Source organism: Mandrillus leucophaeus, unplaced genomic scaffold (genome assembly GCF_000951045.1).
Source record: "Mandrillus leucophaeus isolate KB7577 unplaced genomic scaffold, Mleu.le_1.0 Scaffold345, whole genome shotgun sequence".
Lineage (NCBI taxonomy): Eukaryota > Metazoa > Chordata > Mammalia > Primates > Cercopithecidae > Mandrillus > Mandrillus leucophaeus.
Window position 1 is genome coordinate 1462146 of NW_012103643.1, and position 18257 is coordinate 1480402.

The following is an 18257-nucleotide window of genomic DNA, read 5'->3' on the forward strand; positions in this document are numbered from 1 at the left end:
TTAAATCGTTTCTTGCTGGTTTACACAAGTAGCTGGGACTACAGGTGCCCATCATTTCTTTTCTTTCTTTTTTTTTTTTTTTTTTTTTTGAAAAAGACAAAGAGTCTCACTCTGTCGCCCAGCCTGGAGTGCAGTGGCACAATCATGGCTTATTGCAACCTCCTCCTGGGTTCAAGCGGGTCTCCTGCCTCAGCCTCCCAAGTAGCTGGGAGTACAGGCACCTGCCACCATTTTGTATTTATAGTAGAGAGGGGGTTTCGCCATGTTGGCCTGGCTGGTCTCAAACTCCTGTCGTCAGGTGAGCCACTGTACCTGGCCTTACTATTTCTTTTCTAATTGCCTTTCAGTTAGCATTTTATTCTCAAAGAGAATTTTTTTATTACATTGGTAAATGAAGTAATACAATGAAGAATCACAACCTTATTTAGAGAATCCTTTTATTAAAATGAATTCCTGTGTTCATATCTTAGTGTTTTCTCCATTTTCTGTATCTTATGGAAAATTATATTATTTTCTGCTTAAGTAGTTATCTGGTTTTTTATTGATTATATTTGGCATTCCATACCTTTTCTAAAATTGTTACTGATGTCTAGTTTTGAAAAGGTGTGAAAACTGTCTGAATTTTTAGGATACACTGCTAGGTGGGGCTGTTTACTCTGAGAAAACACTCGTGTTTTAGGCTAGCCTCTTAGCTAGTGGTCTGGTAAAAGTTCATACCCTAGGGCTCCATATTTGGAATATTGACATAAATTGAAAGAATGGAAATGTGATTCGTATGAGTTTCATAATGTTAGGAATCTCTGAAACTTCACAATATCTTTTGGAAGTCCCAGGTAAGTGTATGCTTATGGTTAAACCAAACAAAAACAATAAGAAGCTAGATATGTTTCTTAATGTCAGGATTTTATCTTTATAACCCTCTATGGACTCTCTTTATGTTTTGGTTGGATTTAGCCCTTTGGGAGAAGTATGTGGTTAAGTCTCATGGAAGCACCTGATGGCTGTAGATTTACTGTTGTGAGATTTGTTAAATTTGGTTTTTATTTGTTTGTGCTTTTTGGAAACAAAATCTTGCTGTGTTGCCCAGGCTGGAGTGCAGTGACGCAGTCTTGGCTCACTGCAACCTCCACCTCCTGAGTAGCTGGGATTACAGGCACATGCCACCACAGCCGGCTAATTTTTGTATATTTAGTAGAGACATTATAGGATATAAAAAGTAATTCCCCCATCTGTGGAATGTTAAGCGGACATCCAAGACAGTCAAAGCCTCCCGTAATACAACATCCCACACTCTTCTGGTTGTACCAAAAAATAACCAGTGAATGATTTTACCTCTTTAAAAAAAAAAAAAAAGCATTTATACATAAAAAGTGGGATGAAGGCACCACTGATAAGACATGGTATGTACTGAGTAGAGTTGGCTTCTTTCTCTGGCGTCATCAGAGGCTGGACTCTCGTTGGTTTTAGTTTCTCCATTTTCTGCAGGTAAATCTTTAGTTTCTTGGTTAGTCACTTGAGCCTGTTTTCTCGTTGCTCCCCCTCCCTTTCCCTTTTGTTTGCACTTTTTTGTCTAAGGATTTATCCTTCTCTGCTGCCGTTTTTCAGCTTCATTTCCTCTTTGGCAGGAACAGGTTTAGCTGACAGCCATGCCAATTGCCTCTTGGGCTGTTTCTTCCCTACCCCTTCACCACCCCTTTGGCAAAGCTGACCTTCTTCTTGGGTATCATGGCGGTGGGGAGGGTGTGTGTTGGGTGCCTGCACACCAAGAGCCTTCGCAAAGCTGGGCTGCCGGGCCACCGAAGCTCTTCCTGCTGCCCTGGCTGCTAAGAACTCCCTCCCCACCCACCCCATTTGTATTTTCCAAGTGGTGATGCAGATATGTAGGAAAGGTGGTTATTTACTAGCCAAATAGTTAAACTTTATGTTTCAAAAGATTTTTTAAAGTGTTGTTTTGTGTGTTTTTTTTTTTTTTTTTTTGTCTTTTAAGCTCTTTTCGCTTATGGATATGAAACCTCCCATCTCTAGAGCCAAGATGATTCTCATCACTAAAGCTGCTATTAAAGCTATTAAGGTAATGACAAAATAAATCAATTTGAGAAATGTTTTTGAAATTTTGAAAGTATTTTTTACTTTTAAACATGAGAAGTCAACTTGTGAATTAGTTCAGGCCTAAGTCAAAGAGCTCTAACCAGCCTTTGCTTAAGGTACGTGATAGGCATACATTTGCATTGTAACGTATTGTTTCAAAGCAGTTTGGTTTTTGGCAGGGATAGGGGGGCAGAGTCTCACTGTGTCGCCCAGGCTGGAATGCAATGGTGGGATCTCGGCTCACTGCAACTTCCCCCTCCCGGGTTCAAGTGATTCTCATGCCTGAGCCACCCAAGTAACTGGGATTACATGTGTGCGCCACCATGCCCAGCCTCAAAGCAGTTTTTTTTAATTTTCACATATTCCTTATCATAAACCAACTATTTAGCGTCGTTTTTATTTAAAGAGAAAAAATTCAAGCTCCATGAAATGAAATGTCTTACCCAATATCACACTTTAAAATGTGACTTGTTTTAGAAACTACATTGTTTAGCTCTAATCCATTGGTTTTGTCCCATAAGGTTGCCAAATATTCTGCTTCATGAAGGTTTTTTGTTTTAAAATTTAAGAAAAAGGACCTTCTGTTTGGGGAATTTTTGTAGTTTTCTGTTTTTAGTTTTTCTCTGATTTGTTTTTTAAGATTTTTTTAAATTTTTGATTATGTGTTTCTCATGGTTCATTCAGTATTGATAATGTTTAAATTGTATAGATTTCAGAGTTTTAAGTATTTTCTAATTATAGGAAATGCAGAAATATGTAAACTGAACAGTAATTTTCTCTTAATTCTTTCAGCTTTATAAGCATGTAGTTCAAATAGTAGAAAAGTTCATCAAAAAGGTAACTATCTCTCATTATTACCTCATTTTAGTTACAATATGATTTGTAATTGACTTCGTAAATTTTAACCTGGATGCTTGTTTCTAAAGCCACTTCATAAAAATGTAGTCTCTCGAGGTTCTTTTTAATCACTAGAAGTTTATAAAAACAAATTTTTAGCAGTACCATTAATTGGTACTTCACTTACTATGAACTTAGCACTCAGCTCACAGCAGTTTCTTATGTGTTGGTCATGACCCTTCCCTAAACCTGAAGTGCTTACTCTACCCCTTGCCCTGACTGCTATTGATGTTTAGGCGTTTAACTCAGCTTTGAGTATTTCAAATGAAATTACTTTGTAAAGTTTTCCCAGTTTTTCCCTTTTCCCATCAGAATAAAATTTTCAGTTCAGTTGTCTGTTGTTTTACAACTGTGTGATTAGCATACATCTGTCTCAGTAGAAAATAGAGAACAGAGACTTAGTTCTTAACCCCTGACCTGGAGCAATGACATGTAGTACCTACTAATCAGTGTTTATAAAAATGTCTCTAATCCATGGCCCTTGTATACTGGCTTAGGTATAAAAGTTAAAGCTCCAACAGGCAAAAAAAAAAAAAAAAAAAAAGGTTAGTAAACGCTTTGCATAGTAGTACATCAAAGTACAAATAAATAAAGTGGAAAAAATTACCTAGAGGCACTATCACCAAATTACTGCAATAGTTATTAATACATTTGGATTTATTTTTTATTTATGTACATGTACATTTATAAAAGTAAAAATGGATATAATACTGGTTGTTAGCCTGCTTTTCCCACAGAGTTTATCATAAACATTTGCAAAATACTCCTCTCTGCGATTGTTACCATGATGCACGCAGCCATTTTCTGAGTTGTTTGACCTAATTTTTTTTTTTTTTTTTCCATAAATTCCTAGATGTAGAATTGGTGAATTAAATAAGACTTTGCTTTTATGGCTAAGTTGTCTTCCATAAAGGGTTATACCTGTTTCCACTACCACCAGAAATATATATAGGTGTCTATTTCTCTGCTTTTCTCTGCTGTTGTCAGTTTGGTTAGCCAAAAACAACTTCTCCTTTTTAATTTTTATTTGGTACTGTACTTTAATAGAATTAAAATTGATACATTTAAAAATGTTTTGTTAATTTTGAAAGGTAAAAATTACCTTTTTGAGCAGGATGAATTGTAGAGATTATCATAATAGGTGAATTTGTATGGAACTGGCTTAAGGATTGGTAAAGTAATGTCGATTTTGGTACATTGGGTGTAGAGAAGCAGAGAAATCAAAGAGTAAAACCTTGGGGGTCAATAGTATCAAGAGAATAATGGTAGTTCCGTATAGACATGGGCAGTTTGACAAGTTAGCCATTTGGAGAGCTGAAGCATTCAAGTAGTTTTTTTAAAAAAGCAACCTTTGGATGGATATAGAAAAGTTTCATAAATGTGAAAATAATGGGTGTCAAAGATTGTGACTTTGCTTTTTCTGTACTGATTTTACATCTTTATCCTTGCAGTGTAAACCTGAATACAAGGTTCCAGGATTATATGTAATTGACTCAATTGTGCGACAGTCTCGTCATCAGTTTGGAACTGATAAAGATGTTTTTGGGCCAAGATTCTCTAAAAACATAACCGCCACATTCCAATATTTATATCTTTGTCCATCTGAAGATAAGGTATAGTTAATTTTTAAACTAAAACTTGTATTCTTTTTTAAAAAATATTATTTTAAATGTATATTAGATATTTGGAGCTTACTGTATTTACTAGATAAGATTTTCGTATAGCGATGTCTGTGAGGTTGAAACAAAACACAGTTTTTTCTTCAGTAGTCATTTCATATTTATCTGTTTTCTTATGAGTTCTTCAGGATTATCAGTCATACTGTTGAAATATGACAGGAACAACATTTATAGAATCAAAGAGTGTAATAGTGGTTGCCAGGGACCAGGGGTAAGGGAAACATTAGGAGCTGCTAATCAGTGGTTTGACATTTCAGTTAAGCAAGATGAATGGGTTGTAGAGATCTGTTGAACAACTTTGTACCTATAGTTAACAGTTCTGTATTGTACACTTAAAATGTGCTAAGTGAGTGGATCTCAGTTAAGTGTTCTTACCACAGTAAAGTAAAATTTTTAAAAAATAACACAAAAGGAACATCATTTTTAAAGAAGGTATCATTGGAAAGATGTGCTTGTGTAGTTGAGTGAGGAAGAAATTGTGCAGTAGAAAAAGACAGCTATCATCTGATTGTTGGTTATTCCAGAAAGAAAGGTCCAATAACTGATGTTCTTCCCCAACATATAGAGATGCTAATGCTTAAGTGGTATTCATTAGCAGACTACAGTATTTAATTCCTTATATATACAGTTGGCTTTACAACATACTATATAAAAGTAGAAAAACATTACAGATATAGTAGCTGACTATAAGTAGGTGGGGGAATTATACTAGTAAACATACTCAGAATAATGAAGAACAGAGACATTTACAATAAACAGCATATAAATTTGAGTGTCATAGATGCTGTTTTTATATTCTTGGAAGAATGCTGTTATGGGAAAAATACACCCAAAACCAAGATGATTCCTTAAGTAAAAATAAAAGTTGTGCCCATGAATAACATCTTCTCTGGATCTCCTTCATATTTACTTGGCCACGTAATTTAAATTTTGATTACAGGCCAGTTTCTTAAATATTTTAGCTGTTATAATTACTCTCAAGAAATTCTCCTTCATTTACTTCTTTAAGATAGCTTTTTTTTTTTTTTTGGTCAGTGATAGAGTTTCTTTGTAACCATAAGTAAAATAAAATGAAAATGTCAAATAATACATTTCTTTTTATTGTCTGGGTCTGTAGTCCCTCTCTGTTCCTTACTCTAGATGATACCACTGAAGAAAGACTAATTAGAGTAGTTCAACCAAGTTGTATTTCTGATTTTTTTTCACCTGTTTATGAAACACACATAGTATGGAAATATTAGCCTAGGGGGTTTTCCTCTTTTTTTTTTTGTAAGAGTATAATAGGTTATTTATGCCAATATTTATTGTATATTTGTGTTCCCCATGCATAACAGAGTAAAATAGTTCGTGTGCTGAACCTTTGGCAAAAAAATGGAGTGTTCAAAATTGAAATTATTCAGCCTCTTTTGGACATGGCAGCAGGAACTAGTAATGCAGCCCCAGTAGCAGAAAGTGTTACCAATAATGAAGGTATGGTCAAATGTATCTGTGAGCTCACACAATGGCATAATTTTTTGCACATGAAACAGAGTTTATCTGTATTGATGGAATTTTTCTATAAGAAGGAAACTTGAGTTTACATCTTGGAAGGTACGATTTTCTTTCTATAATTCCTATTTATAATAAAGGTCTACTTTTCTGGTAGTTGTTACAGTATAAACTCTAGTGCCACAATCTATATATTTTATACTGTGTTAAATTGGATAAAATGTTATTTTAGCGAAGAAGCTTAATTAGGAAAACTCGCAGATTAACTTGTTTTTAGGTCTTAATGCCCTTTTCTTTTTTAGGCTCACCTCCACCTCCAGTAAAAGTTTCTTCTGAACCTCCTGCACAAGCCACTCCAAACTCCGTCCCAACTGTACCACAGTTGCCCAGCTCTGATGCTTTTGCTGCTGTGGCTCAGCTGTTTCAGACAACTCAAGGCCAACAGGTAAACTGTCTACTCAAAGGTGAAATTGTTTGCAGGACTATGTACTGTTGTCACTTCTTGTTTTCTGTTCTTCATTAATAAGCACATTCAAAGGAGAAAATACATCTGCTTTTCAACTAGAAAAGCCTTCACGAGAAGTAATGTAGGAGTAATAGGGAAAATGTAGAAGTGATAAACAAGGGAACAACACACGACTTTAGAACTGCTAAGTGGCTCATGTTGCTCACAATTCTAGCATTTCTGATGGATTTCAAAATTATTTGTAATGGAGAGGATTTTTCCATTTTTCTAGAAAACTTAAGCTTACCTTGTTCACAATTCAGTGTATTTTCTTTTCTCTTTGACCATCATCTTATATCATTGACATTGTCAGCATACATTTTTAACCTTAAGCAATGCCCATTGTATCTCTGTATATTCATTCACAACAAATTTAACCATTAGTAAAAGGATTTTTTCCCAGTTTATTCTGTGCCTGTGCTACTTTGAATCACCTTTAAGACTTTTTTTTATTAAATTAACTTTTGATAGTATGATTATACTTTGTTCTGTGATTTATTGGTTTTCCCATTCTTTAAGCTTCAGCAGATCCTTCAGACTTTTCAACAGCCTCCAAAACCACAGTCTCCTGCCCTTGACAATGCTGTGATGGCTCAGGTTCAGGCTATCACAGCTCAGTTAAAGACAACTCCTACACAACCATCTGAACAAAAAGCTGCTTTCCCCCCACCTGAACAGAAAACTGCATTTGACAAGGTATATTTCTCTCACATAACCCACTCCACCATTTATATCACTCACCTTGAATTATGGAAGTTATCCCTTCTGTGGATTGTGCATTATGTTGTTTTGTAATTTGAGAGATTTTCCCCCTCAACATCAAAACATCGATTATTTTCCCTGGTTTTAAATGTGATGTGTGCTCACTGCAAAAATTTCCAGGGTTTGAAGCTGAATTTGCTAGTGTAAAATGAAAAAAGTTAAAAAAAAAAAAAAATTAGGGAGTAAAGGAAACAGAAAATTCTTCATTAACCCCAGTACTTGGGGATTACTGTGTAACATTTTGCCTTATATCTTTTCAGAATTAATTTCCTACAGATACATGCTTTTCTTTAATTGATTATAATACATACCCACTTGTTTTGGTGTTAATACTCTTATATCTTTTTTGTTGTTGTTAACGTTAATAGTGGATTTAGATCTACATTTTTACTGAATGCATGTAATACATAGTATTCCACTACACGAGCACATTACAGTTCAGCCATTCCACTACTAATAGACATTCAAATTGCTTTCAGTTTTTTGCTGTTAAAAACCCAGACAGCCAAGTGTGGTGACTCATGCCTATAGTCCCAACACTTTGGGAGGTCGAGAAGGGAGGATCTCATGAGCCCAGGAGTTTGAGACCAGCCTGGGCAACATAGTGAGACCCCCGTCTGTGTTTATTTTTAATATATATGTGTGTGTATTAATTATGGGTATTTTTAATATATAAAAATGTATAAAATATATTTTTAATATGTGTGTGTGCGTGCATTTTAACTTAGTTACCATATGTATAATATGAGGGTTTGGGAACCAGCTGGGCATGGTCTCATCTGTAGCCCTAGCCACTCAGGATGCTGAGGTGGGAGGATTGCTTGGCCCCAGGAATTCAAAGCTGCAGTAAGCCATGATTGTGCCACTAGCCTGGGCAACAGAATGAGATCCTGTCTCTAAAAAACAAGCAACAACAAAAAAGAGGATTTGTGTTAGGTCAGTGTCTTTCAGCTGCTCTATTGGGCCTGTGGTTTCTTAGGCATCTTTAAGAAGTTGCCACTAAGGATATGGATATGCTGAACAGCTTAGAGCTTCTCATTGAAATTTAACCCTAACAGCTTCAGTCTTGTCTGTTTTATTTGGTTTATGACTTTGTAAAACATCATTTGACATTTCAGTTTTCACTGCAAAAAAACTCAAAAGTTTGAAAATCAGGACTGATGCCTTTGGTTTCATCATCTTTAAAATTTCTGATTCTTTCCAACATCCTAACTATAAAAACAGAAGGACTTTATTGCCAATAGTCTAAATTAAAAATGTGCGTAGTAAATAACAGTTTTCTTTCTTTCTTTTTTTTTTGAGACGGAGTCTCGCTGTGTCTCCCAGGCTGGAGTGCAGTGGCGTGATCTCAGCTCACTGCAAGCTCCGCCTCCCGGGTTCACGCCATTCTCCCGCCTCAGCCTCCCAAGTAGCTGGGACTACAGGCGCCCGCTACCACGCCTGGCTAGTTTTTTGTATTTTTAGTAGAGACGGGGTTTCACCATGTTAGCCAGGATAGTCTTGATCTCCTCACCTCGTGATCCACCCGCCTCGGCCTCCCAAAGTGCTGGGATTACAGGCTTGAGCCACCGCGCCCGGCCTAACAGTTTTCATTATATCTTAGTGATTTATGAGTGATGACTGATTAAACAAAAGTTGGATAAATTTTTTTGAGTAAAAAAGAAATATATACGTGTATGAAAAAAAAAACCAGGTAATACAGAAAGTTATAAAATAAGGGAAGAATTCCACACTGTAGATTTGAACAGATTTGTTTGTGTATATTCTTACATACCTGTTTGCATGCGCATATGAACATAAATTCATATATTTGGTTTTATTAGTTTTTTGTTTTATGTTGTGATTAGGAAAACTCATTTGTATTAAAAAAGAATTCTGTATTCTAGTAAGGTTTTTTTTTTTTCTGATTGTCTGTTTAGTCCCTCTGGAATCTGTTTTAGAATATGGTTCAAGATAGTTAAACCTTTATATTTTTGAAAATAGCCAGTTCTCCCTCACTACTTTTTTATACACTAAATTCCCATATGTTTCTGTGTCTTACCTCTGGACACTGTTCTGTCCCACTAATATATTTGTTTATTTCTGCATCATCATTATTCTTGTAACAGACTGTCTTTCATTTCCTGGTGTCCCATCTCTCCCCCTCCCACTTAACTGTTTTTCAAACTCTCCCTCATACTTTTTCCAACTTTACTCATTTATCATGAAGTGTATTAGTCAGGAGTTCCAGGGAAACAAAACCGGTAATTGTATCTACATCTGCATCTGTCTATCTAGATTGTTGAATGAAAGATAGGTTTGCCTTACGAAACTGGCTCACGCAATTGTGGGGGCTAGCAATTTTGAAATTTGTAGGGCAGGTCTGCAGGCTGGAAATTCAGGAGGCGTTAACATTGTAGGCCTGAGTCTGAATTTGCAGGATAGCAGACTAAAAACTCAGGCCAGGGTTTCTCTGTTGCACTGTTGAAGATAATTCCTTCTACCTCAGTTCTTATTTTTAATGCCTTCAACTGATTGATTGAGGGCCACTCATTATCGAGAGTAGTCTGCTTTACTCAGAGTCTACTGATTTAAATGTTACTCTCATCTAAAAAACACCTTCACAGCAACATCTAGGTTAGTGTTGGACGGTACACTGAGCACTACATAACTTAGGTTGACACAAAATTAACCATCACAGCATACTTTTCCAGATAAACTGGAAAACTCTATACATTTCTATGTCAGTGTATAGAATTCCTTTGAATTTATAGGTAAATTTAGGAAAAGCCATGATAGTGAGCATCTTTCTCTTATTAATGTGAATTCTAATTGCTCTAGTATTTAACCTTAAGTTGATTGGCCCGTAAGTTTAGAAAAAGGAATTCTGTGCTTTTCCTTTGACATAAAAGGTCTATTTCAGGCTTCTCACTGGAAATAATTTGTCTGTTTCAGCTGCTTTATAGATCTTCAGTTTCCTAAAAAGCAACTAAAATTTCTTTTTGGATAGACCCCCATTTAAATTTTTTAATTGCTTCAACTATTTTTTTCAAGCAGTATTCTTCAAACTTTAAAGAACATATTAGTATGTAATAAACCGTGAAGATCATAGGTTTTGTTTTTTGTAGGCAACTTTGACCAGATTTTAATTTTGGCTCCAATTACTTAAAGACTATCCTGTTGTTGAATTCATGTTTAGTGTTCAGTAGTGTAAAATAAAGATGGTAGTAAAAATATTTTATTGTTGCCATGAGGGTTAAATAAAAATGTGTGTAAAACAGCAAGGTACCTGGGCTATGATGGTTCCTGTTCAGAAAATACTAACTTGCTCATTTGTAAGAACTTTACTCACTTGGCCTAGAACTACAAAGAAAGAAACATAAGTTAGCTCTTTCCCAAAACACTCTTTACACTTAGTTTAGTCCTATATACTGTGTTGTCTAAGGACGGAACTTTCATTACTGATTCAGAAGTCTGTTGTTCAATAAAGCAAAACCAGAATCTCTAGGCAGAACTATTTTTTCTTTTTCTTCTTCTCTTCCCCCCCCCCAAGATGGAGTCTCGTTCTGTCACCCTGGCTGGAGTGCAGTGGTGCAATCTCGGCTCACTGCAAGCTCTGCCTCCTGGGTTCATGCCATTCTCCTGCCTTAGCCTCCCAAGTAGCTGGGACTACAGGCGTCCACCACCTCGCCTGGCTAATTTTTTTATTTTTATTTTTAGTAGAGACGGGGTTTCACCGTGTTAGCCAGGATGGTCTCGATCTCCTGACCTCATGATCCGCCCGCCTCGGCCTCCCAAAGTGCTGGGATTACAGGCATGAGCCACCGCGCCCGGCCAGACAGAACTATTATAGAATGACACAAGTTTAGGAATTTAAGGAGCACAGCTTGAAAGGAAAGATTGCTTATTGAAAGCCAGAGACTGAGGGCTTTCAAGTCGAAAGGACTAGTGTCCGCATCCTGATTCTACCATTCACTGACTGTACAATCTTAATCATGTTTCTTAATCACCTGAGCCTTTGTTTTCTTGTTGTAAAAAAGAAGAAACTATCTAAATTGCAGTGTTCTTGTGATGATGAAGTCTATATGATATGATACACATTAGTAGGTATTTAATGCATTACCTTTTTTCTGAATAAATCTTACTTAAAATTGTTCTTCTAGATATGTGATCTCATTAAGTCTTCTGAATTTTTTTTTAAATGAAAGTTTCTGATAAGCTGTGAAGTTATGATAAAGAAGCAAATGAACCTCTCAGTGATCTGCTAGTGACTTTTTTGTGTCCCTGCCGTTTTTTTCTTTCTTTATATTAGTATATTTTTGAGGAAGCAGTATATGGACACTTCTCTATATGCATTTATGGTGATTGGATAAGACAGTCTTTTTGTACATTTTATATTGACTGAAAATGTATACCCATTTTCATGTGCACGAAGTTCCAAACATTTTTAGTCTAGGGAAATGAGTATTTTAGAAAAACATGTATGCTGCTAAATTACTTGTGAAATACACCAATAGAAAATAGAAAGAAAGCACTTGTACTTACAATTGAGGAAGGAAAACAGAATGAAAACATTGTGTTTTCCAAACTGGCATCTGTGTAAAAATTGTTTATATCTACAAACCAAGGTCCTTAGGGGCATGAGGGAAAAGAAGATTGTGCTTGACAGTGTGGGTTTCTAGATGGTGGTAAACATCCTTTGTTTTCATAAAGTTTTTTGTGCAATGAATCAGTCTAAATTTTAAAATGAAATATTGACATAATTATTCCAGAAGTTGCTTGATAGATTTGACTATGATGATGAGCCAGAAGCTGTGGAAGAATCAAAGAAAGAGGATACCACTGCCGTTGCCACAACAGTACCTGCTGCTGCTGTGCCCCCTGCACCTACCGCCACTGTGCCTGCTGCTGCTGCACCCGCTGCTGCCTCTCCTCCTCCTCCACAGGCACCATTGTTAGTTTTTTTTTTATTCCTCAGCAGATAGAAAATTGGTAATAGTTGTAAGGCATAATCTAAGTAACATTTAGCAATGAAAACAATTTTCAGTGAAGTTGTTTTGTAAAATTTGTGGTATTAGTTTTCTCTTGAATGAGGAAGGGATCCTCTAAGATTTAAAACAAAAAATGGCTTTTATGTTGGGAATAATACTGAGTTTATAAATTAAATGTAATTTATAGGTAAATATGTGGTTCAGTAAAATGTTAATTAATGACTCATTAACAACACTGTTTCTGTAGTTTAAGTGTGGCTGAGAAGCTTGTGCTTCTGAATGTGTAAAAGATTATCCACCTTTTTTTAGTGGCTTTCCTGGAGATGGCATGCAGCAGCCAGCATACACACAAAATATGGATCAGTTTCAGCCACGAATGATGGGAATACAACAGGATCCAATGCACCATCAGGTACAAGCATTTTTCTTGCAGTTGAAAGAAAGATCTATTCATTATAGAGTATATGGTTTACATTCCACAGAGCACTATGCAGCTGTGTGATGGGCTGAGTCGTACTATAGCTCTGATAAAAGCTGTTGAACACATAACTGTTTTGAGTTGCTTTTTTTCTGTAATTAAAACGAGGATGCCAAAATCACATGCTCATATTTTAATAATAGGCATTTTAGTTAAAATAATTTAGAGATTACAGTTATATTTGAAGAAACCGACCTGTTTAGTTAGACAGCTTTTTCCCTTGGAAGGGCCTTTCTTCTGTAGTTTGTGTGGTTAGATACTTTAGAGAGCTCTGAGCTCTGAACATTCAGGAATATAGTTTGAAATCCGCAATAAAAGGAGCATACATAATACACTGGAGAGTTGCAGGAAGTTAGTAGAGATAAATTTGTTCCAGTAAACTTGTTTCGGTAAATTCTCTCATTGAGTGTTCTCTTAAATTTGGCTCTGTATCTAAATTATGGGGATGGGGTGGGAAGCATTTTTGTTATTTCAAATGTTTAACCATTACTGAAAGTTCATAAATAATTTAGAAAGAATACTTAAAGCATTATATTTATAGTTTTATTTGTATTTAAATTGACATGCAGAAATATGTCAGACTGTAGTTTACTTTCATTATTATTATGATACTTTATTTGAAACTCTAAAAGTTGGGTATGTTAGTTGAAATTCCCCCTTGGTAAAATTTTTTAAAGTAAACCTAGGAGTCATTGCTTCTAGAAAGCCAGTTTTCCTCCCAAAAGGCTTAATTGTCTTTAAAGCTGAAAAAAGACCATTTGCAATAGAGTACTTCTGACTTGAAGTTCAGTTTATCACATTGCTTCCTTATGTAAATGAAGGTATTTCTTTAAATATTTAAAACTAAACCTGTGTGTTCGTAATTTTAAAAAGAGTTACAGGATTTTTAACCTATATACTTGGTATGTAACAATCCTTGCATGAAAATTGTACATAGGGAAATTGTTAAACAATGTTGAATGTCATTGTAACTTTTCCTTGATAAAAGTTTTTTGAAGATATTTTAGTTTTATATAATAAAGGTTTTCCAAATTATTTTGATAGCTATTACTCATACACTTTCTTTAAAAATGAAAGGTTCCACTTCCTCCTAATGGACAAATGCCAGGATTTGGACTTCTTCCTACACCTCCATTTCCTCCCATGGCTCAGCCTGTGATTCCTCCAACTCCACCAGTGCAGCAGCCTTTCCAAGCTTCTTTTCAGGCACAGAATGAACCACTTACACAGAAGCCACATCAGCAGGTAAAATTTTATTCTCAGATAGTTGCATCTTTTTTTGTTGCCTTGACTTATATGCAGATTTCTCCTTATTTGCTTGCTGTCTTCATTTTTGAATATGAAGAAAGACCTGGGTACATATTAAACCCTCCCAGTGCTCCAAGTTTTTCATCTGGAAAGTGAACTTCTAATATTACCAACTTCCATAGGATTCTGTGAGGTTTGATATAAAGTTTTGAAGGCGTAACTAGTGCCTACTTCACTGCATTAGATGATGGTTTATTAAAATGGTATGTAATTTAAGCAAAATAACTTTACCAGAAGTAGAGAAATACTTCTTTTAATCTTTTAAACAGTATAAAAGTGGTTTTTGGTTTTTTTTTTTCCTAGTGATGGCCAGTTGTTGTTAAATTAGTAATTTGGTCCCAGGCAACCAAAAGAGAATTGCTTAAGGGCAGGACATTTTTAATGTAGCTTTTGTTAGATTTTGTCCTCTTACCTTAATACTTTTTAAATTTCTCATTTTATCATGGTTTTTGTTTTTTAAGGAAATGGAAGTAGAACAACCTTGTATTCAAGACGTTAAGCGACATATGTCTGATAACAGAAAGTCAAGATCTAGGTCAGCATCCAGGTAATTTATAGAAAATGTTTTTTCCAACCCTGTGTGTCTTAGGGGACACAAATTAAAATTAGATTGGGTTATTTTCAGATATTCAGAGTGTTAGTAAAATAACAGTTGGTGTATTTGTATTTGTATATGTGGGTAGAAGGGGACAGGTGAAGTATTGATTTAAAAAAAAAATCTACATCATTTGTCTTACATTTTTTTCCCTATATTTGAGTTGCTCAGATGTAATGGAACTTTGAAAATACAATTCTATACCATAGGTATAGAGTATGTGGTATTAGAAGAACTGTATTTTCAAAATTCCATTACAACTTCATCAGCCAGCAAAAGTGGAAAGATCACAGTAATGATGTAATTAGATAATGTTTTTAATTGCTGCAGAAAAGACTTTACTGAGAAGATAGATAACAGTAGTAGCAGTATATCTCAAGCATGAAAATTAGCTACTTAAATTATAAGGACGTAATTTTGTATAGTACCGGAGGCACTGAAGATGACAGATACTTTTATTATATAAGCTGTCAACATTGTTTATTTTATTTAAATAATGCGCATGATTTCTAATTTGGGACATACTAAAATCTGTAAAATGAATTCTCGGCTATTGCATTCTTACGTATCCAAACATTAAATTACCTAGTTGTATTTTTTTTTTTTTTTAATTAGTATGTGCTTATATTTTCTGGGTTTTGTCTATGTGCTATGTGTTCTCTCTTCTCTTGAAAACATTAGGTCACCAAAAAGGAGGCGATCTAGATCTGGTTCTAGATCTCGAAGGTCTCGTCATCGACGTTCTCGATCTCGGTCCAGGGATAGACGCCGACATTCTCCTCGATCTCGATCCCAAGAAAGACGGGATCGAGAAAAAGAGAGAGAACGTCGACAAAAAGGCCTCCCTCAAGTGAAACCAGAAACTGCAAGTGGTAACTCAACCTTTATATTCAAACCTCATGTACTGTTTTTTCATGTCTTAGGTTTAAAGTGTTTATAACTGTTAGCAAAGCTATAAAGGAAATGTTACCACTGTGTTTTTATTTGAAATACTGCTTTATTGTACCTTGTTTATGCATTGATGTATCCCGTAGATTTGCTTTTGTACCTTAAACCAGCTATAAAGCAGCAGTAAGGAGTGAACCAAAAATTTACAGAATATATTCACTTGCATTATTTTCTGAATCTCATCAGATGTCTTCAGAATACATTTAGTAAGGTGTACTAGGCATATATTTGATATAAATTAGTAACTATTAAGATGACTAAGATTTTAATTTATAAAACGACTAGGGCATATGTAATATTTCTGATTCCATGAGTCTTATCACCTAGGACACAACATAAAAGAAAAACCATGAACACTTAAGAGTGGAGAAAGGACAGTTACATGTAACAAAGCACGTAGCTGGTTGGTAATCAAGAGAGTTGATGAAATCGTTAGATCCATCTGCAAAAAAGCCAGTTTTTTCCAGCTTTTATGTATACCTTTCACTATCCCAGTTCTCTTTCTGGAAGTACAATTGCAGATTTCTAGAATTTTTTAAATGTATGTGAGATTTACTATTTAAACTTGTGGTGGTGTAATATAGTTCATGAATATTTTGTGTAATGATTTTTTTATGTAAGCTACAGTGCTACTCATTATCAAATGTGAATCTCTTTATGATTGTAATTTTATTTTAAGTTTGCAGTACTACCCTCTGGGTGGGACAGCTGGACAAAAGAACTACTCAGCAGGATGTTGCCAGTCTCTTGGAAGAGTTTGGTCCAATTGAATCAATTAATGTGAGTGTTTATTCAGTTATTTAAGTATGATGGACAGGTGTGATTAGTGTCATTTTATGAAATGAAGGACTTGAGACCAAAGTTATAATTTGCCCAGGTTTATAGATGTGACTAGAGTTTAGGTGCTCTTGAGTCCACGTTTAGAACTCTGTATTTAACATTTCTTAGAATTCTTTGTATTTAACATTTCTTGGATAATTAAGTTTAATTTCAAACATTTCTAGGTAAGTCTTTATTTAACAAAGCTTAGAGGACTCAGTTGAGACCCAACTTGAATTGCCAACTTAGAAATGAATTTAACCTTACATAATAGAACATGGGGTGAGGGATGGGATTGTTGGAACTGCTTACGTAGTTTTGTATCTTACTGCTTTTCAATTTTGTTATCTTTATAATATTAAAATGTTTTGGAGCAGATGATTCCTCCCAGGGGTTGTGCCTATATTGTTATGGTTCATAGGCAAGATGCGTATCGTGCCCTGCAGAAACTGAGCCGAGGAAACTATAAAGTGAACCAGAAATCCATAAAGGTACAGTCTTGTATGTTATAATTCGTCTTTTAAAAATAGGCAGAGGCAGAAGGGGGAAAATATGTGGCCCATAAAAACTAATTTGGGTTTTAGAAATTATTTTCAACACTGAGGCATTTCATGTGCATCTCTTTTTTTTTTTTTTGCTTAGAATATCTCCTAAAGGACTCCAGTGTTTTAACATAAAATTGTAAATGTTACATGCATGATAGAATTTGTTTGTTTTTTTCCTAAATGTAGATGGGTTCATCAAGGTAAATTAGTGCTTTAAATATAATGTCCTTTAGCAATATGTTTTGTCCTGTTCAAAAAAAATTGGATACTGTATTTTTAAAGTTTACCATATTAACCAAAGGTGGAGAAAAACATATAGGTACATGGGTATTTTTCCCCTAAGGAGCTAAAGTCAGTGTTTCCTCAGTGTCTTTAACACCCCGTTCTACCACTGGATTGCACTGCAAAAAGATTTTGTCTGATGTTAAGTAATTACAAGGCACCCCTAGACTTAGAAAAGTAGTCCCCAGTATACTACTAGGCTATTCAGGGAACTTCAGGCTTTCCCTGATAAACTTTTTCCTTTTCTCTTAGTTTTATGTTGGCTGGTTTGGGTGAGAGTTGGTAAGGAAAATATGCCAGTGAAATTTCCATCCTAGGACAAAATGAGAATTAAAGGGTAACCAGTTCTGTAGTGAGAATAAGGCTTTGAATGAGATCCAAGCCTAGCTGGTCCAGATTGCTCCCTTGCTGCCCAAGTCGGAATGGATAGAATGATAGAGAATAGTACTCTCAAGACTTATGATCTTGTTTTTCTTTCTTTTCTTTTTATATTTTCACTAATGATGAAATAGATTGCCTGGGCCTTAAACAAAGGAATAAAGGCAGATTATAAGCAGTATTGGGATGTAGAGCTTGGTGTTACTTATATTCCATGGGACAAAGTCAAGCCTGAGGAACTGGAGAGTTTTTGTGAAGGAGGAATGTTGGACAGTGACACACTTAACCCAGGTAAAGCAGTATTTAATTTCTCTTACAGTTCACTTATTTGCTTGGTAGTACATATGACAAATTAAATGTCCTGTTCCTTGCATTAGGACGTGATTTTTGAGATTTTTTAGTATCCCTTCTGTGTCAGTATCTCCATTATAAACAGGGTTAAATAGTGAATGAGACAAAAGAGATGCAAACACAAGTGAAATACTTACTGATTATGGAGTTTATGAATTACCGAA

General features: G+C 35.3%; 1 protein-coding gene across 1 annotated transcript in view; it reads left to right on the top strand.

Annotated features, from left to right (window-relative positions):
- The first annotated feature begins 713 nt into the window (after positions 1-713).
- The window catches only part of SCAF4 (SR-related CTD-associated factor 4), a 37685-nt gene continuing 20141 nt past the window's right edge, over positions 714-18257 (top strand). Inside the window, exons 1-15 of the mRNA XM_011989051.1 lie at positions 714-833; positions 1988-2071; positions 2881-2925; positions 4437-4598; positions 5999-6134; positions 6455-6597; positions 7177-7353; positions 12171-12352; positions 12699-12801; positions 13945-14112; positions 14637-14722; positions 15452-15642; positions 16398-16498; positions 16915-17028; positions 17877-18033. Coding sequence (XP_011844441.1) covers positions 2000-2071; positions 2881-2925; positions 4437-4598; positions 5999-6134; positions 6455-6597; positions 7177-7353; positions 12171-12352; positions 12699-12801; positions 13945-14112; positions 14637-14722; positions 15452-15642; positions 16398-16498; positions 16915-17028; positions 17877-18033 — 1837 coding nt within the window. The 5' untranslated portion in view covers positions 714-833; positions 1988-1999. The remainder of the gene's footprint in view (positions 834-1987; positions 2072-2880; positions 2926-4436; positions 4599-5998; positions 6135-6454; positions 6598-7176; positions 7354-12170; positions 12353-12698; positions 12802-13944; positions 14113-14636; positions 14723-15451; positions 15643-16397; positions 16499-16914; positions 17029-17876; positions 18034-18257) is intronic.